The 27714-nt window shown below is 45.2% G+C and overlaps 1 protein-coding gene across 2 annotated transcripts in view; it reads right to left on the bottom strand.

Moving 5' to 3' along the window:
- ARFGAP3 (ADP ribosylation factor GTPase activating protein 3) overlaps nucleotides 1-8422 on the bottom strand; it is a 75913-nt gene extending 67491 nt beyond the window's left edge. Inside the window, exon 1 of one of the 2 annotated variants that reach the window (XM_040345557.1) lies at nucleotides 8242-8422. In XM_040345557.1, the coding sequence (XP_040201491.1) occupies nucleotides 8242-8310 (69 nt within the window). In that variant the 5' untranslated portion in view covers nucleotides 8311-8422. The remainder of the gene's footprint in view (nucleotides 1-8241) is intronic. The other variant, XM_040345558.1, reaches the window with a different exon arrangement.
- Between the last annotated feature and the right edge of the window lie 19292 nt (nucleotides 8423-27714).

The following is a 27714-nucleotide window of genomic DNA, read 5'->3' as shown; positions in this document are numbered from 1 at the left end:
CAGAAAGAGGCACCGCCGGCCACCCTTCAAGAAGAAGAGGTCCTGGAAGTCATATAACCAGCGGACCTGGGAGGAGAAGAAGCGACTGGAGGAGAGGGAGTCGCAGCGGGCGTCCCAGATGCGGGCCGAGATGTTCGCCAAGGGCCCACCGGTGGCCCCTTACACCACCACCCAGTTCCTGATGATGAAGGACCACGTGGAGAGCCTGCAGGACATGAGCAAGCAGGAGCTGATCCGTGAGTACATAGAGCTGGAGGAGTGCATAAGCCGCATGGAGGAGGAGAACAACCACCTGAGGTCACAGCAGGCTGACCCCCCCAGGCTCCATGAACTGGAGATGGAGCTGGAGAAGCTCCAAGAGGAGAACCGGCGGCTGCGGAGGGAGCAGGGGGTGGCTGACCTTATGGGGCTCTGAGTCCCCTCTCCCCCCCCCCCCCCGGACTCTGAGCACCAGTGCTACAACAAATATAACTTTTCCTTTTTATGAATCTCCTGTGATTGTCACTTCAGAGCCATAACCTGCCCCCTCCCATAGTGGGACACCTAGACGGCGGCGCACAGACCCATTCGCTGGCTTCACACTGACTTCTGGTGACTTTGCAGATCGCACAAAGACTTGGGGACTGACCGGCGTGTGATCTGACGACCCGGTGACATACCTGAGTCTGAAGCAGTTGCCAAGGGAGGTCAGTCATGCCAAACGGAGTTAACCTCGGACTAAAAGCTCTGAACCCGTCAACCCTACTGGACCAGGGAAGGTCCAACCGGATTTGCCGGAGCAGGGAGCAAAAGGGGGGCCATTGTGATACATTTGCCTATATGTCTCAGTGTACTGCTCCCTGCTAGCCATATGGGTTAGAGGTAGAAAGGAATTTCATGTGTGATTCATTGCTCTGACCGGTTATTGACGGGCTAATGTCCCCTCACTATTCTAAACGTTAATTGATCTATTGTGTTGTGTAAAGAAGATCTGTGTTTACCCTTAAAAGATGTGTATTGTATCATCAGGCTAAATGATTAGAGAAGTAGTATGTTAATTATCTGATTGCTTCAGTGTAGTAATTAACTCCAGTGATGTCTTTATCTAAAGAAACGTGTCTGCATGGTCGGCTCCGACTTGTCTCCTATAATCTGTATGGGAAACCCCACTGTGTGAGGGGGGCGTTCCTAACAGGCTGTAACCACATATAAGCTGAGTTTTTGTGTCAATAAAGTGTCTTGGTTCCAGCATCCAGTCTTGACTCATGTGTGGGGAATCCTGTGATGTTCTTGTATGGAGAGGAGGGAATGCTTGGCGGGGATATCATACCGATACCGTCACAGCAGCCTAAGATCCAAATGCCTCCTTTGCACTTAAAAGTATTCAAAAAGTAACAAACACTTTAAAGCAGAGTTCCACCCAAAAGTGGGACCTCCACTTATCTGCTTCTTCCTCCCCCGTCCCACCTTTCTGTTTTTGACAGGTACCCTTCCCCACTTTCAGTAGAGTCCGCCATGGCGTTGTCCCTCGGAAGTTCAGCCCCCCTCCTCTTGCCTCTGCCGCCAGTTTGTTTAGTTTTGTTGCATTTTATTGTCTAAGGATTGCAAAAAAATATATAAATTGTTGCAAAACAAGATCATGAAAAGAAAGCATTGTTTTTCTGAACCACTTGACCCCTGCAAAGTTTTACCCCCTTCATGAACAGAGCATTTATTGCTATTCAGATTCAGCAGTTACTTTAACTGGCAACTGCACAATTTGCAACACTGTACGCAAATTACATTTACATCATTTTTTCTTATATACAAAAAATAATTTTGGTGGTATTGGATCACTGCTGGGTTTAATTTTTTCATTATATAAAAAAATACCCAAACATTTGGAAATGTAATAAATATATCTTATTTTCTACTTTTTTTTTATAAAACATAGCCATTTGGGAAAAAATAAATAAAAAAATATTTATAAATTCAGACCAAAATGTATTCTGCTATGTCTTTGGTTACGAAAAAAAACACAACAAAAGCCCAATAAGTGTATATTATTTTTACTTGTGTAAAGTTATAGGGTCTACAAACTAGAGCTGCACGATTCTGGCTAAAATGAGAATTACGATTCTTTGGCTTACAATAAAGATCACGATTCTCTCACGGTATAACATCTTCTTTCACATTATACCAAAAACATGGGCTAACTTTGCGGTTTAATTTTTATTTTGTTTATTATTCATGAAAGTATACTTAAAAAAAAAAAAAAAAAAGGAAAAACCGCTGCGCAAATACGGTGTGACATAAATTATTGCAACAACCACCATTTTATTCTCTACGGCAGGGGTGCCCAACCACTGGTCCGGGTGCCACTTGTTGTGGCCCGCGGAGCCCTCTGATGTGGCCCGCGACCTTGTGCTCTGGGGGCGGTCGACAAGCCAAGATCACGGGTTGCTGACCTGTCATTCCAGAGCATCAGTGTTGTGAATGAAGTCAGTGGTAGAGGAAGCAAGCAGCTGCGGAGCAGAGCCACATCACAGGCGGAGTGATACCAAATGCACTCTGTCTGGGACAGCAACAGCTGGCGATACTTGAATGGAAGACTGTTATTAAAGGAAAGCTTATTAATAAAATCACAGTGTGTATATGGGCATATCTGTTCTGCAGTGGTTACTGGGCTGCTTCCAAACTGATCCGCAAGTGCAGCACAGTTACCGGATCCCCCCCCCCCCCCCCCAAGCTGAGAGGACTCTCTGCACTAGATGGGCCCCATTCACACGTGCGGACCGTTCATCTGTTTTTTTCATCCATCCGTTCATGAATCAATGCATATCTATGGGATAGCGGATGATCATCCGCTAACACCCGCCTTGGCTAAGCTCCGTTTTTCATGACGGAAGAAAACCCTATTTTTTCATCCGATCAGCTGACATACGTTTTTAACCAAAATATGTAATGATATATGAATACATTAAAAAAAAATAATATTAAATAAAAAAATAAAAAAAAACACGGATGTTAACGGATGTAAAATGGAGATGAACGGAAACGGATGAGAAACTGATGTTGACTGACAACAACTTATGATAAAAAAAAAAAAATGTGACTGAACTGATGAAATGAACGGTCCGCACGTGTGAAAGGGGCCTTAGAAAGATCATGACATGCCGTTTTGAAGATCAGGAAGGGAAAAATAAAGATTGCGATTTTTATTCTTTACGATTATATATACACTGCTCAAAAAAATGTAAGCAACACTTTTGAATCAGAACTCCTGGGATATAGATCTTGTCAGTTAAGTAGCAGAGGGGGGAGGGGTGTATACAGAGGAAGTTGTTAATCAGTTTTGGGCCGAAACAACTAATCGATTAATCAACAACTAATCGATTACAATTTTCATAATCGAATAATCGGCCAGCAACATAATGGGGTTAAAAAAAAATAAGATTAGCCCTTTATTGTACAAAAAAGCAAATCGCTACTGTAAATATTACTTTCACTGTCCCACAGTAAAAAAAAAATGAACCCCTTACAGTAGCGATTATTTGCTTTGTACTTTTTTTTAACCCCATTATGTTACTAAACATCTCAGGCCTGGGGTCACACCTCTGTTTTTTGGTGCTTTTTGCAGAAACACACTACAGTTCATTTACATGTTTTCCTATGGGACACGTTCACATCCATGATTTTTTTTTTCAGCTGCTGCGTATTTGGAAAGGGCAAGGACTTAAACGCAAAACAGTGCTTTTTTTTTTTTTTTGGTTCAATATACTTCAATGGAGAAGCTGCAGAAAAGCATATAATGTGTTTTTGCGGCAATTTGTGTTTTGTAATCTGCCCAACAACAAATTGGCCCAAAAAAATTTAGATGGGCAACAATGAGACGACCTCCAAAACAAGAATTTTTTTTCAGGTGGAGGTGTCTGACATTGTTTTCCCTACTCATCTTTTCTGACTGTTTTTCACTAGTTTTGCATTTGGCTAAGGTCAGTGTCCCTATTGGTAGCACGAGGCGATACTTGGACCCTATAAAGGTTGCACAGGCAGTCCAACTCCTCCAGGATGGCACATCAATACGTGTCATTGCCAGGTTTGCCGTGACTCCCAGCACAATCTCAAGAGCATGGAGGAGATTCCAGGAGACAGGCAGTTACTCTAAGAGAGGTGGACAGAGCCGTAGAAGGTCCTTAACCCATCAGAAGGATCGGTATCTGCTCCTTTGTGCAAGAAGGAACAGGATGATCACTGTCAGAGCCCTACAAAATGACCTCCAGCAGGCCACTGGTGTGAATGTCTCTGACCAAACAATCAGAAACAGACTTCAAGGGGGTGGCCTGAGGGGCCGACGTCCTCTAGTGTGCTCTGTGATCACTTCCGGACACTGTGGAGCTCGATTGGCATTTTCCATTGAACATAGAATTGGCAGGTCCGCCACTGGTGCCCATGCTTTTCAAAGATGAGAGCAGGTTCACCCTGAGCATATGTGACAGTAAAGGGTCTGGAGAAGCCGCAGAGAACTTTACACTGCCTGTAACATCGTTCAGCATGACCGGTTTAGTGGTGGGTCAGTGATGTTGTCAGGCATGCATACAAGCATTTGGGGGGCCATACAAACTACTGAGGACCATTTTGAGTTGTTGCAATGAAATTTCAGCAAAATGGACTAGCTTGCTGCATTATTTTTTCACTTTGATTTTCAGGGTGTCTTTGAATTCAGCCCCCTGTAGGTGGATAATTTTCATTTCCATCAAATGATGTGCCATCCTTTCATTCCTAACACATTACCCAGTCCATGTCAGTATAGATATCCAGCATGAGATTTTTGCCTGTTGAGATATGATATGTTTTTAAAGTGTTCCTTTAATTTTTTTTTGAGCAGTGTAATATATATGGCTTATAGTGTGACTGCGATAGGGTGGCGAGCAATCAGACACTGACTGGAAGGGTCACTGACAGTAATAATACTGTACCAATAACACTGGCTGGGAAGGGGTTCATCAAGGGGAAAAGGGTTAAGTGTGTGCCTAACAAGTGTAAAGTGTGCTGCTTTTACTTACAGATCTGGCTGTTTTTCCTCCCCGCTTTCAGGGATGAGAAACAGCCAGATTGCTGTTTTTTGTACACAGAGTCCTGTGTGCCTGTAAACACAGAACTCTGTGCAGTGATTGGACCCAGGCGATCAACAGGTTTCAGCTGAAATCTGCTGGCAAACTCTTGCTGTGCACAATCATAGCACTGGTTAGCAGGGGGCATGCACGTGCGCACCGCCAAACCAGGAAGTACACCGCAATTTATAGGTACGTTGCAGTATCTGGTTGTGCCACCCACTTGCATTATAGCTACTGTGAGTGGGTTGGCAAGTGGGATCTGTTAGACACACAAATATTGTGAGGATGAACGGCAACCAAGTTATTCTATTCCCATTCATTCATGTTTCTGTCATTCAGGAAGAGTTCAACCATATTATTTTTCGCTTTGGAAGCACACCTGGCGTGACCTACATGCATTGGCATTGTTAAGATTTTTATCTTAGTGGACATGTACTACACCATCCCTTGCTGTCTATTATGATGTCAGCCTTGTACTCCATTTCTGTTTATATCTTTTGCTGCAGATTCTTTGGACCAAATCATTCTTTATAATGAGGCGGATCCTGAGAAAGCAAGAATATTGTAAAATGCGTCACCCCATTCAAACTTTCTTGAAACTCCAGATATGTTTTCAAGATGTCAGTTGTGAGAAGGTGATGGATTTTCTTTTGCGTACCCTCTTTTTAACTGAAGTTGAACTTTGGAATAAAGTTGGATTGATTTTAGATTTGTATATGTCCTCTTTGACGCACAATTTTAAGCCCTACTTACCTTTCATCTCGTGGGAGAATGGCGTAGGATTATTGTATGATCATCATGAAGTGACAGCTGCTTCGTGAATGTAAGATGGCAGCACAGTTGGGTACATGGAAGTACGGCCTGGTAAGTAGGTTTTTCTTATAGCTGGGTGAATTTTTGGGTATGTTCATAACAATTTAAGACTGAATATTGCAATTCTTGCTCATGGCAAATTGTGACTGGTTCTCTTTACCCTGATTGTAAAGAACAGATGATAGATGTGCACTGGAGAACACAAGCAACTGAGAAATCACTGCGCTGCCTGATCCAACTACAAAGTACTAAAACAAAGCAGTTTTCTAAGATGATGGAATGACCATGTATTTATTGCTTGTTTATCCTGTAGGATTATGTCACACACAAGACTTTTTATTTTAAGATTGTTAAAGGGATAAAAAAAAAAAAAAATAATAATATCAGGTCATACTACAGATCACACATCAAAAGAAAAAAACTTTAAACATGCACGCTGCTTACACACTGAGAACGAAGTACACCACATGTCGGAGTTTGGCCGGATTGTTAGTCCACTTTATTTCATCTGGATTTCTATTCACACCTGTATGAATATCCCATCACACAGCGAGAAGGTCCCATGTGTCACTGCATGAGATGTACAGACTGAGTCCAATAACAAGGGGGACCTCCACCACATACAGATGAGGAGCACCCTCCACGTGACCACATATACCAGCAGACACTTCTCTACATCTAGTGTCAGCCAGAGAAAATTATATGTAGATAGAATGAGAAGACATCATCACAGCTGAGCCAGACCTCTCATCTCCATCCCACACAGCCATGTACCAGCCCATATATATGCTGCACATCATACAGCCCAGATTACATCTACCCTGAATCACACTGCTGGCCACTTACCACCCCTGTACTCTACTCTGCCCAGGGGACCAAGTCTGTCTATTGAGCCCTGGTCACTCAGCTGTCCATATTGGCCCCTCTGACACCCTGCCTGGGTCTCCCAGATGTTCCCTACCCCCTCCAGTTGTCCCCATTACCCAATTCTGCCTAGGTCACCCAGCTGTCACCCCCACCTAAATCTATCCAAGCCACCCAGTTTCCTCTTCATCCATATTCTGCCTAGGTCACCCAGCCAGCCCCCCCCCCCCTATGCCTGTCACCCCCACCTAACTCTACCTGGTCCACCAAGTTGCCCCCCCCCCCCCACTGCTCAGGTCAACCAGCTCCTACACCCAGGTGTCCCCATCCTGCCTAGGTCATCAAGATGTCTTGTCCCCCCCCACCTCTCCGTGCCAGGTTACCCAGCTGTGACACCCCTCACTGTGTCACCCAGCTGTCTCCTCCCTCCCCCATGCCAGGTCACCCAGCTGTGACCACCCTCACTGTCACCATAGCATTGCCTGTGTCACCCAGCTGTGCCCCTCCTCACTGTCACCATACCATTGCCTGTGTCACCCAGCTGTGCCCCCCCTTACTGTGTCACTCTGCCATTGCCTGTGTCACCCAGCTGTGACCCCCTCCTCACTGTGTCACCCTAGCATTGCCTGTGTCACCCAGCTGTGACCCCCCTTACTGTGTCACCCTGGCATTGCTTGTGTCACCCATCTGTGACCCCCCCTCACTGTGTCACCCTGTCATTGCCTGTGTCACCCATCTGTGACCCCCCCCCACTGTGTCACCCTGTCATTGCCTGTGTCACCCAGCTGTCTCACCACCCACCTACCCCCTGGCATTGCCTGAGTCACCCAGCTGTCTCACCACCCAACTACCCCCTGGAATTGCCTGTGTCACCCAGCTGTCTCACCACCCAACTACCCCCTGGAATTGCCTGTGTCACCCAGCTGTCTCACCACCCAACTACCCCCTGGCATTGCCTGAGTCACTCAGCTGTGACACCCCTCACTGTGTCACCCTAGCAATGCCTGTGACCCCCAGCTGTCTCACCACCCACCTACCCCCTGGCATTGCCTGAGTCACCCAGCTGTCTCACCACCCAACTACCCCCTGGAATTGCCTGTGTCACCCAGCTGTCTCACCACCCAACTACCCCCTGGAATTGCCTGTGTCACCCAGCTGTCTCACCACCCAACTACCCCCTGGCATTGCCTGAGTCACTCAGCTGTGACACCCCTCACTGTGTCACCCTAGCAATGCCTGTGACCCCCAGCTGTCTCACCACCCACCTACCCCCTGGCATTGCCTGAGTCACCCAGCTGTTTCCTCCATCGCTCTGTCTGGGGTCACTAAGCTCCCTTCATACCCCCAATGACCTGTCTACTTGTGTGCACACTACTAAAGTTAGTAACCAGGTGACACCGCCACCTCCCGGCCCTGTACTCCTCCAATGAGGACCGGCACAGCCCAGGGAGCGGACAGCCCTGCAGGACCTTCCCCACGGACCGCTCACCTTATTAGTGGGGACTGACCGGAGCCGCTTGAAGATGGCGACAATATCCTGCTTATGGGGCTCACTCATCCTTCCGCCTCACCGACACACCGACAACTGCTACGGCCACGTCAACAACCACCGGCTGCGTCACTGCTCCGAGAACCGCCCACTACCTCACCGCACCGAGCTCCGCCCTCTATCGGACTCACCGCACCGAGCTCCGCCCACTACTTCACCCCCAGGAACTCAGCCCTCAGATTGACTAGAAGACTTGCCTTTACCCCGCCCCCATACTGACTGAGTTCCGCCTCCTACAGACTGCTTCGTCACCGCTTGGTCTATAACCTGTGTGACTCGCCGCCCTGAGTCCCGCCCCTACAGACTTCTCATCCTTGAGTCGGAAAGGGTAAGGACATCTAGTGTCAGAAAAGAAGTACTGCACATGAGACAACTGAGAACTGAGGGGTGAAAGTCCCCAAACTTTTCTTCCTGGAGCCTACATGTGGCAACTTACTGATGATAGAGCTCCGCCCCTTTCCCCACCTGCAGAGCCAGTCCAGATCTATAGAAGTAAGAGGATAACCCAGCAGTGTTCTCCTTTGTGTCTTCAGACCTTGACCTGCAGTTCACGATATAAACAGGAAGGGCCGTTGATCGGCTCTTCCTCACTCGCGTCTCACAGACGCGATTAGAGGAGAGCTGATCGGCGGCACTCCTGACAGGGGGGGTTCGCGCTGATTGCCCCCCCTCGGATCGCCACACTGGACCACCAGGGAAGGGCAAAAAAAAAAAAGGCAGTAAAAAAAAAAAAGATGCCAATCACTGACTGGCAACATGGATACATCAGTGCCACCCCACAGTGTCTATCAGTGCCACCCCACAGTGCCCATCCATGCCTCCAATCACCCCCTGCATTGTCCCCTGCCTCCATCCCCCTCTGCGGTGCCACCAACAACCCCTGTCTCCATCCCCACCCTCTACGATGCCACCATCCTCCTCTGCGGTGCCACCAACACCCCCTGCCTTCAATCACCCCCTGCCTCCATCCCCCTCTGCGGTGCTACCAACAACCCCTGTCTCCATCCCCCACCCTCTGCGGTTCCATCATCCCCCTCTGCAGTGTCACCAACACCCCCTGCCTCCAATCACCCCCTGACACTAACACCCCCTGCCTCCATTGCCCCCTGCCTCCATCCCCCTCTGTGGTGCCACCATCACCCCCTGCCTCCAATCACCCCCTGCCTCCAATCTCCATGCGCAGTTCCAAGCCGAATTTTACTGGCACATTTCCGCAACCACGGACATTTACGAACGGGGGAAAAAAGTGCCTGTTTTTACGAACTGTCCATAAAAATAGGGACGGTTGGCAACACTGCGCCATTCGTATTAAGGGAATCCGGCAGAGAAGCCTTTCGGCTTCGGAGCCAGTTCCCTACTGCCCATGTGAGAAGTGCGCTGCGCTTTCTGAATGGCCCGGCGGCGGGGTATTGAGGAGGGGCGCCAAACTTCTGAGTGTTCTCGCCGCGGCAAGATCTGTCAAAAACAGGTACCTGCTCCCCCATGAAAGGTGCCAAATGTGGCACCAGAGTGGGGGAGGAGTCTGATAAGCGGTGCTTCCACTTTTGGGTGGAACTCCGCTTTATGTCAGCTCCCATTGGATTAGTGGGCTGGCGCAATGTCATGCTGCTGCCCTCCAAGCTTTAAAGAAAAATCTCAGATATGGTATATATGACAGACTCAACAATGGCTTTTGAAAGGGACTTGGGGCAAGCCTCCTACCCCTACCCACTGATAATAGCCCATATGGGAGACTGGGGATTTTGTCTGCTTCTCCCGGTCAGAGCATGGAAAAGAGCTCAGTTCAGCCTCCGATCCCATGGAGATGTAGCACCTTTGTCCCTAGAATATGGCTACAGGTAAATTTAGTTATGCTGGGTGGTAGCCAGCCTGGCTAATTTGTAGTGTTTAAGTGTCAAATGATTTCTGTTCCAGTTCTATTCCATTGTGGCTTCTCCCATTTGTCAGTAGGTGGCACTGTTGCTTTTGACATTAGTATGATGAGCTACGGTATATGCAAGTTATGGATAAACATGCTTTTCCCAGCCAATCATATTGTCTGCTTTGCATGCTGGGAAAAACTATATATTTTTTTTAAATCAGAAAAAATGTTTTATTGTGCCAAAAAAAAGGGGGGGGGGAACAAACCTCAGTTAAGAAAACAGCATGTAACACATCAATAAAGCATGTACATCATGTGAAATAAAACAGTGGCACCAAGAATATCATCATGACACATTTTGCTAGAAAAGATAAGGTAGGCAGTGCTGGGCGGGCAATTGCGACTTCACCCCCCAACACAACCAAACATGAGGCCAACGGGCCACAACTTAAACACTATGCCCCACAGTCTGTCCACGTTTTCTGAACCACTTCCCACCGTAATCGAAGACGTGTGCCTAGATTGCAGCACCTATGTGATGTGTACTCCAAACAGAGACAGATCTCCTCCCTGAATAAAAATGCCCTTTATACCTGCAGCAACCGAGTCAAAATCAGTCGAGGGGGTGCCAACCCAGGGGTCTCCAACCAGGGCTGCCATATGGAATAAAATTTCCTGGCAGCATTTCTATGCTGATATATAAGGTGCTCCCGTATAAGGATGAGGTTAACCTGTTCAACCCATTGTTTATTGGTCAGGACATGCGGGATAACCAAAATCTAGCCACCAACTTTCGTGCTAAATACAAGAGTCTGATCACTGCAATATTAGTTGGGTGAGGGTATAGTTCTTCATCAACTGCACCCAATATGCATATTAAAGGGTCCAAAGGGACCCTAACTTGGTAAACCGAGGAAATAACCTCAGTAATACTACCCCAGTACTGGTGCAACTTAGGACAGCGCCACATCAGGTGAATGAGCGACCCTTCTTCCCCGCAATGTTTAGGGCATAGAGAAGAATCTCTTCTTCCCCAACGAAACTATTGTATAGGCGTGCGGTAGGCCCTATTTAACAGAAACAGGTGAGACAGTCTGTGTGATTGTGAAACCAAAGTGAGAGGACCTGCTTGTAAGCATGTGTCCCATGTTTCGCCATTGATGACCCCTAGGTCTTCCATCCAACCTCTTCTACTTGGTAAAGTCGCTGAGTCCTGTACGGTTGACAAAAGACTGGAATAGGTATGGGATATAAGGCCCTTTTTCTCCGACCAAAAAATATACGTCTTTTATCAAGGGATGACTAGAGAGTAGGAGAACAGAAATCTGACCCTGGGCCTGCAGGGCATGCCGAACCTGAAGATATCTATAGAATTGGTGTCTGGGGAGGTTAAATTCAGTCTGCAAGTCCTGAAATGATTTAAAGGAGTTGTAAAGGAAAAAAAATGTTTTGCTCAAATGACTGTTTACAGGGTATAGAGACATAGGCCCGGATTCACAAAGCACTTACGCCGACGTATCTCGAGATACGCAGTGTAAGTGTAAATATGCACCGTCGTATCTATGCGCCATGCCCACAAACTGAGATACGCCTAAAAATAGGCTTCATCCGACCAACGTAACTTGCCTACGCCGGTGTATCGTGGGCGCATATTTACGCTGGACACATCTGGCTCTCCCATTGATTTCCTATTCAAAAATGGAAATGAGGGAGATACGTCGATTCACGAACGTACGTGCGCCCGGCGCATAATATACGCGGTTTGCGTAAGTCGTACGTCCGGCGTAAAGTTATTCCCCATATATGAGGCGCAACCCATGCAAAGTTATGGACCAGGGAACACAAGCCGTCGTATTTTATGTAGTTTACGTTGTACGTGAATATGGCTGGGCGTAGGTTACGTTCACGCCGTAGGCAGTGATCCGTCGTATCTTAGGCATTCGTTCCAACATGATTCTGAGCATGCGCACTGGGATGCGTCCACGGGACGGCGCATGCGCCGTTCGTTATTCGTATTTATCTGGCGCTCGGCCCATCATTTACATGGGGTCACGACTCATTAGCATGGCTCACGCCCACTTCCACTTACGAGGACTTACGCCTAAGAAACCCAGCGCAGATTTGGCAGCACTGGCTTTGTGAATCCAGTGCTTGCCTCTCTGCGCTGCGTCAGCGTAGCATAAAAAAGATACGCTACAGCGGCATAAATATGCGCCGATGTATGTGAATCCGGGCCTTTATAGTTAACTGATTCCTTTTAAAAACGATTAAAAATAGATAAAAAACAATCATATAATGTACCTTTAGTTTCAGTTTCGTTTTAGCATGTTATGCTGCCTCTGTGCTGTATAGAGCCATAGAGAAGTGAGGGTTTGGAAAACGAAACTAGAAGCTCCCAGTACTGTGGTCCAAAGGAAACAGACAACCAGGAAGTGTCCAGAACAGAGCAGAATTACAGCAACATCAGAGCAAAAACGAACAATGAGGACATGAAACCAGGACTGCAGTAAGGTAAAGGAAGCTATTTAGCTAAAAAAAAAAAATTCCTTTAGTGACCCTTTAAGTACATTTTGATTATACAATTGGGCAATATTGCAGATACCGGCCAGTCTCCAGGACTGGAAGCCGTCTGATGGACACTTCCACTAAGTTGGGGTTATCCCAGAGCGGTGTGTCTGCAATAAATCCTGAAATACGCAAGCTAGACCTCACCATGGACCAGAGTTTTTTAAGGAGGACTACAGTATGGGAAAAACGATTTAATGGAACAAAGTCAGGTAATCAGGGTCAGTGTTCCCGCCCAGAGCTTCGACCTGGGTGGATGTGTGTACAGTTCCTGGCTGCCTAAGGCTTATCCAGGTGGCTGTCAGCAGCTAGGCCTGTCCGAGGCCTATCCAGTTGTTCAAGTTTATGCAGAGAAAAGCCTGCCAAAGATCCGCAAAACAATTCTTTTTTTTTTTAACAATAGATTTTTATTGAAAGTATTAACTTAACAGTACAGATTAAAATTGTCACATTAATCCTAAGTAACCAACCGAGTTACCTTGGTTCATAAGATTGTTCCTATAACAATACATTATTTGGTAGCCTGTACCAGCCTACCCCTATTGGGGGCAAAACAATTCTAGAGGTATGGAGTTCTAAGGAAGCACCAGAGGGGACTTTCATGAGCTGGAGGCTATGAAATGGCTGGGAGGACTTCAGAGAGAACTCATCCAAGGAAATCAGTGTGTGAATCTATGAGTAAAGTTCAGTTACTAGACGAAACTACAAAGTACAGATGTGCTGGTTCAGCTTAAAGGCTCCTTTTCCAGGACTGCTGTCTACCTCACCTCACGTATTTTTGTCTAAGGAGTCTGGCAATCTGCCTGCTTCTGATCGTTATTAAGGGTGTCCTGTGCCTTATTCCCCTCTCTCCTACATTTTCCTGTTTGAGAAATAAACTTCTCTAAAGCATTAAAGTGACTGGCGCCCAATTTCTTTCTTGTTCATCACCCACCAAGCCCACAAACTTGCACCCTGGGAATGTACATCATCCACCCCTACCCCCAGTAGTCACCATCAAGCTCCCTGGAAAATCGGGGGAGTCGCTACATCTTTCACCCCAACGTGGGGCAAAGCGTTATTTTTATGGTCGCCTCTAGTAACGGACTATAATTACACAGGAATTTTGTTTGGCTCCGTGGGAGAGTAGCAAGTAATGTTTGTGTACCTCAGAGACTGTGCTATGTTTCTTGTAAACCACATGGGGAAGAACCTAATTGTCTTTTAACTCAGAGGAGAGTTTCAGCCTAATCTTTCAAAGTAACAAGTCAGCATATCACTTTGTGGACTGAGGTGAACTGGCAGCAGAGGCGTCCCTAGGGGGGGCCAGAGGGGGTCCTGACCCCCCCAACATCATGCTGTGCCCCACCATGTGCCCCCCCAAGAAAAAAAAAATTTTTTATTTATTTTTTATTTATTTTTTGTATTTTGCTCCCCGAGAGGGAGAGCGTCCCCAGTCAGCTCTGCGGGGGATTCCTCCCCCTCCCTCTGCTCGCCGACACTGCATAATGCGAGCACTCACACAACCAGATATTCTAGCCTGGGCCGTGTTTAAGTGTGTGCACTGCAGACTGCAGTACACTGTAATCACTGAACTGCATTATCTCCATCCCTTCTCCCCCCATCTGTCTCCCTCCCCCTCTCCTGTTCTTTCAAAACATTCACAATTTACTTTCACTTTCAGTTAGGCAGATAATATACGGTGCAAATTTCTTTCCTGCATCCACAGATTGCAGGAAAGAAACTTGCATGATTCCCCCATCAACAGACAGTGGTGACAGGGGAATATCCCTCCTGCCCAGCAATTATATTCTCCCGACAAACAGTGATTATCACCAGTGGCTATACAGTAACCACTAGTGATAATTATAAGAGAATCTGCTCATTAATGGTTCAAATCTCAGCCAGTTTCTGCTGAACCAGCTGAGATTTAAACTGTCTATGGCTGGTCTTAGCTCTTAGGCAGCCCATACATTGATTAGCACTGTGGAGTGTCGGCTTCCTGGCGTGATCGGGCATGTGGGATTTCAAACACACCGGAGCCCATCTCTATTGGTTGTAGACAGTTGAGCTCCCTGCAGGTTGCTGAGCAGCAGTGGACCCTTCTCTGACATGCTGATCGGGATGCAATCCAGGTGATGCTCTTAGTCAAATCCTAGTCATAAATATCAGTAATTTTATTGATCAAAGCCCACACTTTACAGGCATAGAGCCCACACTTTACAGGCATAGAGCCCGCACTTTACAGGCATAGAGCCCACATGGCTGCTGATCATACGGTTGATTATATTTATGTGGTTGTACTCTTGATGCTAATAAATACTGTGTTTATTAGATCTGACTGGGAGCATCACCTGGATCACATGCCGATCAGCATGTCAACAGAGAAGGTTATACAGCATTACTGCTGCTAGGTGACCAGCTGGGGGCTCGGCTCTCTATAACAAATAGTGCCAGCCTTCCCCTGCATGCACCCATAATGTCACCAGCACTAGGTCCTAATAGACTACCGCCGAGGCCAAGGAGACAGACGTCAGACCAGCGCTGTAAATAGCAGGGACAGGACAGCTGGGGATCCCCACTGTGGCAGAACACCAGGGCCCGGTGGCAAGACAACCTTTGCAACCCTGATAGTTCTCCCACTGCTTTGGACCCTTATATTTTCTTGGTGTGCTGGTGACATATATCTCTTGTTTTCTGCCACCCTGGGGGGCACCAGTATAGTAGGAAGGGAGCTCACTGCAGAACATGTGAAAGGGCCCATAGTGGGATCGTAGTAAAGGGCCCCAGGATATATATATATATATATATATATATATATATATATATAATTGCATTTTATAGTTGGCCCCCCTACTTTTGTCCCTGTCCCCCCATGTGCCCCCCCTAAATATGAAAGCTGGAGACGCCACTGACTGGCAGAGACTTTTTTGTCACTTTACACCAGTGCTTAAGGGGTTAAGGCAGATTCCGTAACAGTTTTGGCATGCTGCTGGAAGAAAGAGGCAGGCACTGAAGTTTTTGCTGAGCAGCTGGACAAATCCTTTGGCAGGGGGAGGAGTGGTCGCTCTGCAAAGGAGGGGACGCAATGGCATGAATCGCCATCTTGGATCCACGTGCTGACAGACGGAAAAGCAAGCATGGTGTATCCTGTAGTTTCCAGAGCTGATTTGAAAATCTTGGGTTTTTAACCGATTCTTTTGCATTCTAACCATCGGTTTTGACCTATCGGTTAGGCGTCCATCGGTTAAATTTTAAAGCAAGTTTCTAAAATTTTTGACCGAAGGATAACTGACCGATGGGGCCCACACACGATCGGTTTGGACCGATGAAAAGGTCCTTCAGTCCGTTTTCATCGGTTTGGACCGACCGTGGCCCAGATTCACAAAGCACTTACGCCGACGTATAACAAGTTACGCCGACGTAAGTGCAAATGTGCGCCGTCGTATCTGTCCGCCAGACCCACAAACAGATATGCGCCTAAAACCAGGCTACACCCCGCCGACGTATCTTGCTTACGCCGGCGTAGGGTGGACGCACATTTAGGCTGGGTGCATGTTGCCGCTCGAAGAAATCGTTCGTTTAGAAATGTAGTATTTTAGGTATATTGATAGGATGTGTATATACTTAGGCCCGGTACACACGGGCAAACATGTACGATGAAACCGGTCCGTCGGACCGTTTTCACCGTACATGTCTGCCAGAGGGCTTCTGTACGATGGCTGTACTAACCATCGTACAGAAGTCCGCACGTAAAAAATACGCGGGGCGTGTCCGCGTCGTCGCCGCGGCGACGTGGGCGGGCCTGCCATTTAAAGGCTTCCACGCATGCGTCAAAGTCATTCGACGCATGCGAGGGACGGCGGGCGCTCGGACATGTACGGTAGGTCTGTACTGACGACCGTACATGTCCGAGCGGGCAGGATTCCAGCGGACGGTTTTAAAACACGTCCAGGAATATTTGTCTGCTGGGAAAAGGCTCGGCGGGCAAATGTTTGCTGGAATTCGGCCCGCTCGCGCCTACACACGACCGAACATGTATGCTGAAACTGGTCCGCGGACCAGTTTCAGCATACATGTTCGGTCGTGTGTACGGGGCCTTATTGGAAGAAGGTGTTACTCTCTATGGAGAAGGGCCCGCTTCATACTGTTAATATTTCAGTGTACAGTTAAAGTTGTTGTAAACCCAATAATTTTTTTTTTAAACCTGTAAGACAAAGCCATAATGAGCTAGTATGACTAGCATACTAGCTCATTATGCATTACTTACCTTAGATCGAAGCCCCTGAAGCCATCTTCGTCTCCCCCTCCGGCTGCAGACATCTCTCCGGAAGGTTACATCCGGGTATCGCCGATCCGGCGCTGTGATTGGCTGGAGCTGCGATGACGTCACTCCGCGCATGCGCGCGGGAGCCGTCAAAGCTGGCAGATCCCATTGAGAAAACCGGCATTCTCAGTGCGCCTGCGCCGTTTTAGACAACGGTGTATTCTTTTTGGCAAATATCTCCTAAACCGTGTAGGTTTAGGAGATATTGCAAACACCTACAGGTAAGCCTTAATCTAGGCTTACCTGTAGGTGCAACTTGGCAGAGAGGGTTTACAACCACTTTAATTGGTAGAACTGTAGATTATGTAAAAATATACTAATGTGAGTTTACCTTATACACTCTTGTCTTCCTCGGCTGAGAGTAGACAATGTTCTAAATAGAAATATGTAGATATGTGTTCTTTAAGTGTAATGTATAGTGATAATACTTTTTCATTACATTTCAGCAGAGCTTTTTTTCTCAGAAAATAGGTGCAGGAACTCAACCACGACCCGTTCAGATTTCACAAACAGTAGAAGGGTCTTTAAGGGGCATTAAATACCAGAATTGCATTACATACAGAGTGCAGAGTTCAGGGGGTTACAAAGCTGTCACTTGTAAACACAGAAACCAGACATCTGTGTTTACAAGTGATTGTGGTGAGCAGGCACCAAAGGATCTGAGCCAGAGGTGGTGGAACTGAGTTCCCCCAAGTTCCCCCTGAAAAAAAGCCCTGCATTTCAGGTATATAAAAAAAAAAAATGTTTGCTGTAGGATAGATATTACTATAGGGGTAGATATAGTATAGAATATTGTGTGCGTTTCTATTTTTCAGGTGTTCCTGTACCCTCACGTCTTCCTTGGCTAAGGAGAGACAGTACAACACTAAGGCCCAGATTCACATATAATTACGTTGCTCCTGGGCAGCGTAACATATGTGATTTACGTTACACCGCCGCAGGTTTACAGCGTTAGTGCCTGATTCTCAGAACACTTATCTGCAAATTTGCGGCGGTGTATCGTAAAAGCGCTCGGCGCAAGCCCGCCCAATTCAAATGGGGCGGGCACCATTTAAATTAGGCGCGTCCCCGCGCCGAGCGTACTGCGCGGGTAAATTACCCGACGTGCATTGCGCTAAATGACGTTGCACCGACGTTATTTGCTTAGACGTTAACGTAAATGGCGTCCAGCGCCATTCACGGACGTCTTACACAAACGACGTAGATTTTTTAAATTTCGACGCGGGAACGACGGCCATACTTAACATTGGCTGCGCCTCATAGACCCCAGGGGCAACTTTACGCGTCGCAAAGGCTACGGAAACGTCGTAAATTCTCTGCGTCGAGCGCGCGTACGTTCGGGAATCGTCGTAATTTGCTAATTTACATAAGCGACGGGGAAAACGACGTCGGCGACACCTAGCGGCGGGAAAAAAAATTGCATTTAAGATCTGACAGCGCAAGAGCCTTACGCCTGTCAGATCTAATGGGTATCTATGCTTAACTGATTCTAAGAATCAGTCGCATAGATACCCGGGGCCAGATTAGGACTTACGACGGCGCAAATGGTGTTGCGCCGTCGTAGCGCCTTTGAGAATCTGGGCCTAAGTTTCTATCAGAGCAAAAATTAGAATTGGTGATAAAAAATATGAATAAATCTGTGAAAAAATTTGCTAAATAACAACGTTAGTGCAAATTTGCAAAACCTGGCTGCTGCTAACACACAAAATGTATCCACTTCACATTAATTGAATAAATACCATAACAGTGCTGCGCTGCCAATCATATAAATGTGCGAATAATAAAATGAATACTGAACTTGATTCAACCTGCAAAAAAATTTGCAAAAATACAATATGCAAAAATACAATTTCAGTGCCAAATATCAGAAAAAATTAAATGCTGCGCTATCAGTAGTAAGCAGCTCACACTACCAATGGACAATGGTGGAATACAAAACAAACATAAAAAGTGTAGCGCATAAAATTAATAGATCACCCAATGAAAGGATGAATAAACAGTGCATCAAACAAATGGTGAAAAAATTATGATGACAATATATCAACCAAAAAAGTGATGTATATGTATAGACACTGGATGGTGTATATATAAAATCTAGGGCTGTTACTGATCAAAATTTTTGTGTTAGATTAATCGTTTTTTTTTTAAATCGATTAATCGACTAATTTTGATTAATTATAACGCACATACAGATCCAACTACTTTTGGCTGATCTCCTCCTTGCAGTCTGATTCCCAGTGCAGCTACCAACCACTGGAAAAATGGATAGCAGGATACAAAAAACACACAAAGGCAGCGCTCAATGGGAATAGCATTAAAACTTTTATAGTCTTCAAGTAGGTAACAAAATAAATATTGCACTGGAGATAAAATCGATGTAGCTACATAAACTGTAAAAATGATGCGAGTAATACCAAACGGTAGCAAAAGCAGTCTTAAAAACATGTAGCCAAGTATGATACTGGTATAAAAATGTGTACAATGATACCACTGCTGAATCCAGATGAGGAGGGGTTAACATCAGTCCATCGGCATGTAGATGTCCCGTGAAGGGAACTATCACAACTCCCAGTGGATGGCTGTAGAATCCCAGATTGATAAAGGGAAGTGTAACAGCCCTTGCGTGTGGCAGATAGTAAGGTCCCGCCGGCATGCAGATATGAAGGCACAGCAAAGGAGCCCTTCAGATGGACACGGCAAGCCCCGCCGGTGTCCGTGACGTCACCGGATCTCCGACGGAATTCCCTGAAGGCCCAGAAGCCGGCAGAGAGGTGAGTACCAATCAAAATAATTTTGATCGATCAAAAAAATTAAAGATTAATCGATGAATTAATAGTTAATTTCCACAGCCCTAAAAAAATCTAAATAAATATATGTGAAAAAAAAGTCCAATGTGATGAAAATTGGTGATAATAGTCCTAATGCTTCGGAATGAAGTGCAGTAAAGAAATCCACCACCGATCATTGAATGGAAGGCTTACCAGAGATACTGTACCCTAATGGACATGTGCCCAGAGGGCCAGTAAAGCAGGGTATAAACCACTCTCAGGCCTGGATCATTGGCTGCAATTCTCACAGAGACGTCTCGCACGTCAATCAGAGAGGAACCCAGGGATCGAATCAGGAAAAAAGTCGCTTCCAGGGGTACCCAATGTGGGCCAAAATGTAAACCAATATGTAGAGATGTAGGAGAAGAAGAGAAAGGCACATAGCGTAATACTGAAAGGTACCAATGTTTAATGTGGGTAAAAACACTTACATTATAAAAGGTGATCAGCGCTTTCAAATGTACAAAGTGGCAGTGGTGGAGTCCCTCGACGCGTTTCGCATCAAATAGTGCATCGTATTGTTTACAGTTTTTTTTGCATGCGGCAGATGTAGGGCCTCCTTGTCATGCCAGAAGTAATACCAAAAAGAGGAAAGAATTGATATCTACGAGCAGGGCCGCCATCAGGAATTATGGGGCCACTTACATAGCTTCAGGCATGGGCCCCCTGAAGCAGAGAACCGGGGGGGGAGGTGCTGCCAACTCAAATTGAGAAGCAGGGGGCTGCCGCGAATTGAGAAGTGGGGGGTGCCGCCACTAATTGAGAAAATTGAGAAGCGGGGAGCCGTGAATTGAGAATCGGGGGTGCCACGAATTGGGAGGGTTACCCTGGGGACCTCTGGGCCCCTTACAAAAATAAAAATAAAAATATATATATATAAAAAAAGGGGGGTAGCCATCCGGGGCCCTGGGGCCCTTTGGGCCCTTTAATAAAAAGAAAAAAGAAAAAAATATATACATAAAAAATAATTAATTTATTTTATATATAATTTTATAAAAAAAAAAAGAGGGAGTTGCCTATTCGGGGCCCTGAGGACCTCTGGGCCCTTTATTAAAAACAAACAAAAAAATACATATATAAAAAAATTCAAAAAAAAAAGGGGGGTTGCCATCCGGGGCCTTGGGGACCTCCAGGCCCCTTACAGAAAAAGGGGGTTGCCATCCGAGCCCCTTACATGTGTACTGCTTGTACCTCCCTGATGGCGGCCCTGTCTACGAGTACAGGGAGAAAATACGTGATTAAAGATTTTGTAACCTGCTCTTCTTTTGGCATGATTTATATGCTGGAATATGAGTGCGTGTTTCAATATATAGGTCGCACCTCTAGGAACCTGCAAATCCGAGTAGGGGGCACATCACCAATATTAAAAAAGAGATCACTACCCATAGTTTTTCAAAACACTTTAAATTGGTGCATAATAAGGATCCCAGTTCGCTTATATTTTGGGGTATCGAACAGGTGGAAAAACATTGGAGGGGTGGTCACTACATCAGACAACTCAGTAAAAGGGAATCCTTCTGGTTTTATAAGACTAAGGTTCTCTGGCCGAGGGATTTGAATGTTGACTTCGACCTGAATTGCTTCATTATCAACTTGTAATATGTTTTTTCTCAATTTAAAATTATTTAAAAGAAATGTTTTTTGAGTAAATATATGAACTATTTACTGTTTGCTATATATACAGTGGGGATCGAAAGTTTGGGCACCCCAGGTAAAAATTTGTATTCATGTGCATAACGAATCCAAGGAAAGATGGAAAAATCTCCAAAAGGCATCAAATTACAGATTAGACAACTCTAATATATCTAATATAATATGTCAAAAAAAGTTAGGGCCAGATTCACGTAGATCAGCGGATCTATAGATCCGCTGGATCTACGTGATTTAAGATCCGCTCCCGCAAGTTTGAGAGGCAAGTGGCTAATTCACAAACCACTTACCTCCAAACTTGCGGCGGTGGATCCTAAATCCCCCGGCGGAATTCAAATTCCGCGGCTAGGGGGAGTGTACTATTTAAATCAGGCGCGTTCCCGCGCCGATTTAAATGCGCATGCGCCGTCCGGGGAATTTCCCGGCGTGCATTGCTCCCACTGACGTCACTAGGACGTCAGTGGTTTCGACGTGAGCGTGACTTGCGACGCACGTGTTTGTGAATCGGCGTACGCAAACGACGTTAGAAAATTCAAATTCGACGTGGGAACGCATGCTATACTTAACATTGGCTGCGCCTGATAAAAGCAGGGGTAAGTATACGACGGGAAAGCCGCTACGGAAACGTCGTAAGAAGACTGCGTCGGGTCCGCGTACGTTCGTGAATTTGCGTATCTCGCTGATTTCCATATTATTCAAGGTAAATCAGCGGGAACGCCCCCGGCGCCATTTTTAAATCGAAAATAAGATCCGACAGTGTAACACATTGTAACACTGTCGGATCTAAGCCCTATCTATGCGTAACTGATTCTATGAATCAGGCGCATAGATAGGACCAGTGTAAGTCAGAGATACGATGGTGTATCTGTAGATACACCGTCGTATCTCTTTGTGAATCTGGCCCTGAGATTTTATTTCCATCATTTACACTTTCAAAATTACAGAAAACTAAAAAATGGCGTCTGCAAAAGTTTGGGCACCCTGCAGAATTTATAGCATGCACTGCCCCCTTTGCAAAGCTGAGACCTGCCAGTGTCATGGATTTTTTTCAATCATCGTCTGGGAAGACCAGGTGATGTCAATCTCAAAGGTTTTAAATGCCCAGACTCATCTGACCTTGCCCCAACAATCAGCACCATGGGTTCTTCTAAGCAGTTGTCTAGAAAACTGAAACTGAAAATAGTTGACGCTCACAAAGCTGGAGAAGGCTATAAGAAGATAGCAAAGTGTTTTCAGATGTCAATACCCTCTTTACGGAATGTAATTAAGAAATGGCAGTCATCAGAAACAGTGGAAGTTAAAGCAAGATCTGGAAGACCAAGAAAAATATCAGACAGAACAGCTCGCAGGATTGTGAGAAAAGTAATTCAAAACCCACGTTTGACTGCACGATCCCTCCAGAAAGATCTGGCAGACACTGGAGTTGTGGTACACTATTCCACTATAAAGAGATACTTGTACAAATATGGTCTTCATGGAAGAGTCATCAGAAGAAAACCTCTTCTACGTCCTCACCACAAAAATCAGTGTTTGAACTTTGCAAATGAACATATAGACAAGCCTGATGCATTTTGGAAACAAGTTCTGTGGACCGATGAGGTTAAAATATAACTTTTTGGCCGGAATGAGCAAAGGTATGTTTGGAGAAGAAAGGGCACAGAATTTAATGAAAAGAACCTCTGTCCAACTGTTAAGCATGGGGGTGGATCAATCATGCTTTGGGGTTGTATTGCAGCCAGTGGCACAGGGAACATTTCACGAGTAGAAGGAAAAATGGATTCAATAAAATTTCAGCAAATTTTGGATGGTAACTTGATGCCATCTGTGAAAAAGTTGAAGTTAAAGAGATGATGGCTTCTACAAATGGATAATGATCCTAAACACACCTCAAAATCCACGGGGGATTAAATCAAATGGCGTAAACTGAAGGTTTTGCCATGGCCTTCACAATCTCCTTACCTCAACATAATTGAAAATATATGGATAGACACTAAAAGAGCAGTGCGTGGCAGACAGCCCAGAAATCTCAAAGAACTGGAAGACTTTTGTAAGGAAGAATGGGCAAAGATACCTCAAACAAGAATTGAAAGACTCTTAGCTGGTTACAAAACGCGTTTACAAGCTGTGATACTTACCAAAGGGGGCAGTGGGGCAGTACAAGATATTTACTCTGCAGGGTGCCCAAACTTTTGCAGACACCATTTTAGCTAGCAGGACTTTTGGAGCGCTCCTGCTAGCGCACCGCTTCAATGTGAAAGCCTTCGGGCTTTCACATTGAACACTACAGGGCATGATTTTTCATGCGGTATAGCAGCGCTATTTTTAGCGCTGTACCGCATGAAAAACGCCTCAATGTGAAAGGGGCCTCAGGTTCTCTGGCCGAGGGATTTGAATGTTGTCTTCGACCTGAATTGCTTCATTGTCGACTTGCAATATGTTTTTTCTCTATTTAAAATTATTTAAAAAAACAAATTATATATGTATTTGAGTAATTATATGAACTATTTACTGTTTGCTATATATACAGTGGGGATCGAAAGTTTGGGCACCCAGGTAAAAATTTGTATTAACGAAGCCAAGGTAAGATGAAAAAATCTCCAAAAGGCATCAAATTACAGATTAGACATTCTTATAATATGTAAAAAAAAGTTAGATTTTATTTCCATCATTTACACTTTCAAAATGACAGAAAACAAAAAAATGGCGTCTGCAAAAGTTTGGGCACCCTGCAGAATTTATAGCATGCACTGCCCCCTTTGCAAAGCTGAGACCTGGCAGTGTCATGGATTGTTCTCAATCATCGTCTAGGAAGACCAGGTGATGTCAATCTCAAAGGTTTTAAATGCCCAGACTCATCTGACCTTGCCCCAACAATCAGCACCATGGGTTCTTCTAAGCAGTTGTCTAGAAAACTGAAAATAGTTGACGCTCACAAAGCTGGAGAAGGCTATAAGAAGATAGCAAAGCGTCTTCAGATGTCAATATCCTCATTCGGAATGTAATTAAGAAACGGCAGTCATCAGGAACAGTGGAAGTTAAAGCAAGATCTGGAAGACCAAATAAATATCAGACAGAACAGCTCGCAGGATTGTGAGAAAAGCAATTCAAAACCCACGTTTGACTGCACGTTCCCTCCAGAAAGATCTGGCAGACACCGGAGTTGTGGTACACTATTCCACTATAAAGAGATACTTGTACAAATATGGTCTTCATGGAAGAGTCATTAGAAGAAAACCTCTTCTACGTCCTCACCACAAAAATCAGCGTTTGAACTTTGCAAATGAACATATAGACAAGCCTGATGCATTTTGGAAACAAGTTCTGTGGACCGATGAGGTTAAAATAGAATTTTTTGGCCGTAATGAGCAAAGGTACATTTGGAGAAGAAAGGGCACAGAATTTAATGAAAAGAACCTCTGTCCAACTGTTAAGCATGGGGGTGGATCAATCATGCTTCGGGGTTGTATTGCAGCCAGTGGCACAGGGAACATTTCACGAGTAGAAGGAAAAATGGATTCAATAAAATTTCAGCAAATTTTGGATGGTAAATTGATGCCATCTGTGAAAAAGCTGAAGTTAAAGAGAGGATGGCTTCTACAAATGGATAATGATCCTAAACACACCTCAAAATCCATGGGGGATTACATCAAGAGGCGTAAACTGAAGGTTTTGCCATGGCCTTCACAATCTCCTGACCTCAACATAATTGAAAATCTATGGATAGACCTTAAAAGAGCAGTGCTTGACAGACAGCCCAAAAATCTCAAAGAACTGGAAGACTTTTGTAAGGAAGAATGGGCAAAGATACCTCAAACAAGAATTGAAAGACTTTTTTACAAGCTGCGATACTTGTCAAAGGGGGTAGTACAAGATTTTAACTCTGCAGGGTGCCCAAACTTTTGCAGACACCATTTTTTTGTTTTCTGTAATTTTGAAAGTGTAAATGATGGAAATAAAACAAACTTTTTTTGACTTATTATAAGAATGTCTAATCTGTAATTTGATGCCTTTTGGAGATTTTTCCATCTTTCCTTGGCTTCGTTATGCACATTAATACAAATTTTTACCTGGGGTGCCCAAACTTTCGATCCCCACTGTATGTATGAAGAGGGTACTTGCGTGATGGAGTCACCAGCTAATTTTTATTTAGCCAAATTTGGGAAGATTTGGTGTATTAACCGAGTGTCCCCGTTAGTATTAGTGCAATTTTGCCACTTCCTGTTCCTGTGTGAGACACGTGGTTGTGTTTAACGCAGCCGGCACTGTAGAAGGATCTGGATATAAAGGGAGGAGTCGCTGCACATTACTAGGGAATGGCAGTGTATATAAACAAACATCGGTGAGATGCCTTGTCTCCACCCTTTACTGATGAAGTCACACCCATTTGATGTAACTCGTATAGGGGAGGAGTCACAGTGGTGATGTCATTCCGCAAGTATCATTGTTCATTGCATCCTTAGCCTGCACTGCTGAAGTGCTTCTTTTGTGAGTATGTCGTATGTTGTTACTACTTGGACAAATAAACCTTTGGCAAACAGAGAGCACTAGATCTGGTGTTTTTTTTATCCTATGTTGTACCGGAGTCACCTGAGGGAGGTCTAAGACTGGTGAAGCCAGTAAAGAGAGAGAGAGGGTGAAAGGGAGGGATTAGGAGTTCCAGGCCAGGGCGATTCATTGATTATTCCCAGAAGGGATCTGCTTTATCTCACCTGCTGGTTAGACAGGGGTCAGATTTTAAGGTGAGCGGCTAGGATATTGAGGTGGAGGAGAGCACCAGCACTTTCAACCTGTTGTGCACTATTTAGTGAAGTCTTCAATTTGGAAGACACTAAAGACTTTTTCATCACTTTGGACTTTCACGTTTATCTTATACAGACTTCTATTGAGAAAGAGAGTCATGGAGTTCTGGTAAGCAGATACCATATCACTTTTGTGAAAATAGTGCAGCACTGTGTATCTATAAATCTTATATAAACAAATAATTATACATTCCATAAAACAATTTATGAAAAATAAAAAAACAGTTCATATGTAGGTTTCCAAAGCTGTCACCGCTGTGTAAAATCGTATTTAAATGGATCCAATATTCAGTGCACACCACCACCTGCTAAAATGCCTGCTCACCTCAAGGATGAGTATAAATCTCATAGACAAATGACTCCTTGTGTCCACCACGATCAATCCACTTTACCAAATGTAGCACTACCCCCGAGGAGCTGCTGGTTGTTTTGGGTGGCACATTTACCTCATGGCTCCTCCGAATTCCTAGGGGTGAATGATGCGTATTGCATTTAGTAGAAGTAAAGGAATGTCCACAACAGGTGCTCTTTGCTGTGCTCTTTATTACCCAGCCGGGTAAAAACAATAAACTTGTACTGAGGAAAGTAAAGTTGAAGAAGAAAGAACAGCAGATTCAGGCGTGATGATAGGGAAACAGTCCTGCTCCCAAGCGTAACACTTCTCTGCGCCACTCCTGCCAGAGTGGGTTTAGCGCACCCGGACAGGCCTCTCTCACTGACCTGGCAGCCGGAGTTTCACTCGAACATTTGTATGATAAAGTCTCTGCCACAGACCCTCCTTGGTGAACTTCAGGGAGTCACCCCTGCCACAAGCCCTCTCTGATTTGGTAATTACAGAGATAATCCTCCTTAGATGAGTTATGCCTGGATCTCCTTCAACTTGTCGCCCAGGTACCGACTGATACAGTGTCTTGCGAAAGTATTCAGCCCCCTTGAACTTTGCGACCTTTTGCCACAATTTAGGCTTCAAACATAAAGATATAAAACTGTAATTTTTTTTGAAGAATCAACAAGTGGGACACAATCATGAAGTGGAACGAAATTTATTGGATATTTCAAACTTTTTTAACAAATAAAAAACTGAAAAATTGGGCATGCAAAATTATTCAGCCCCCTTAAGTTAATACTTTGTAGCGCCACCTTTTGCTGCGATTACAGCTGTAAGTCGCTTGGGGTATGTCTCTATCAGTTTTGCACATCGAGAGACTGAAATTTTTGCCTATTCCTCCTTGCAAAACAGCTCGAGCTCAGTGAGGTTGGAAGGTTTTCAGTTCTTTCCACAGATTCTCAATTGGATTCAGGTCTGGACTTTGACTTGGCCATTCTAACACCTGGATATGTTTATTTGTGAACCATTCCATTGTAGATTTTGCTTTGGATCATTGTCTTGTTGGAAGACAAATC

This window comes from Rana temporaria, chromosome 3, assembly GCF_905171775.1.
Source record: "Rana temporaria chromosome 3, aRanTem1.1, whole genome shotgun sequence".
NCBI lineage: Eukaryota > Metazoa > Chordata > Amphibia > Anura > Ranidae > Rana > Rana temporaria.
The sequence above is the reverse complement of the archived record's forward strand: the minus strand, read 5'-3'. Positions and strand labels throughout refer to the sequence as shown.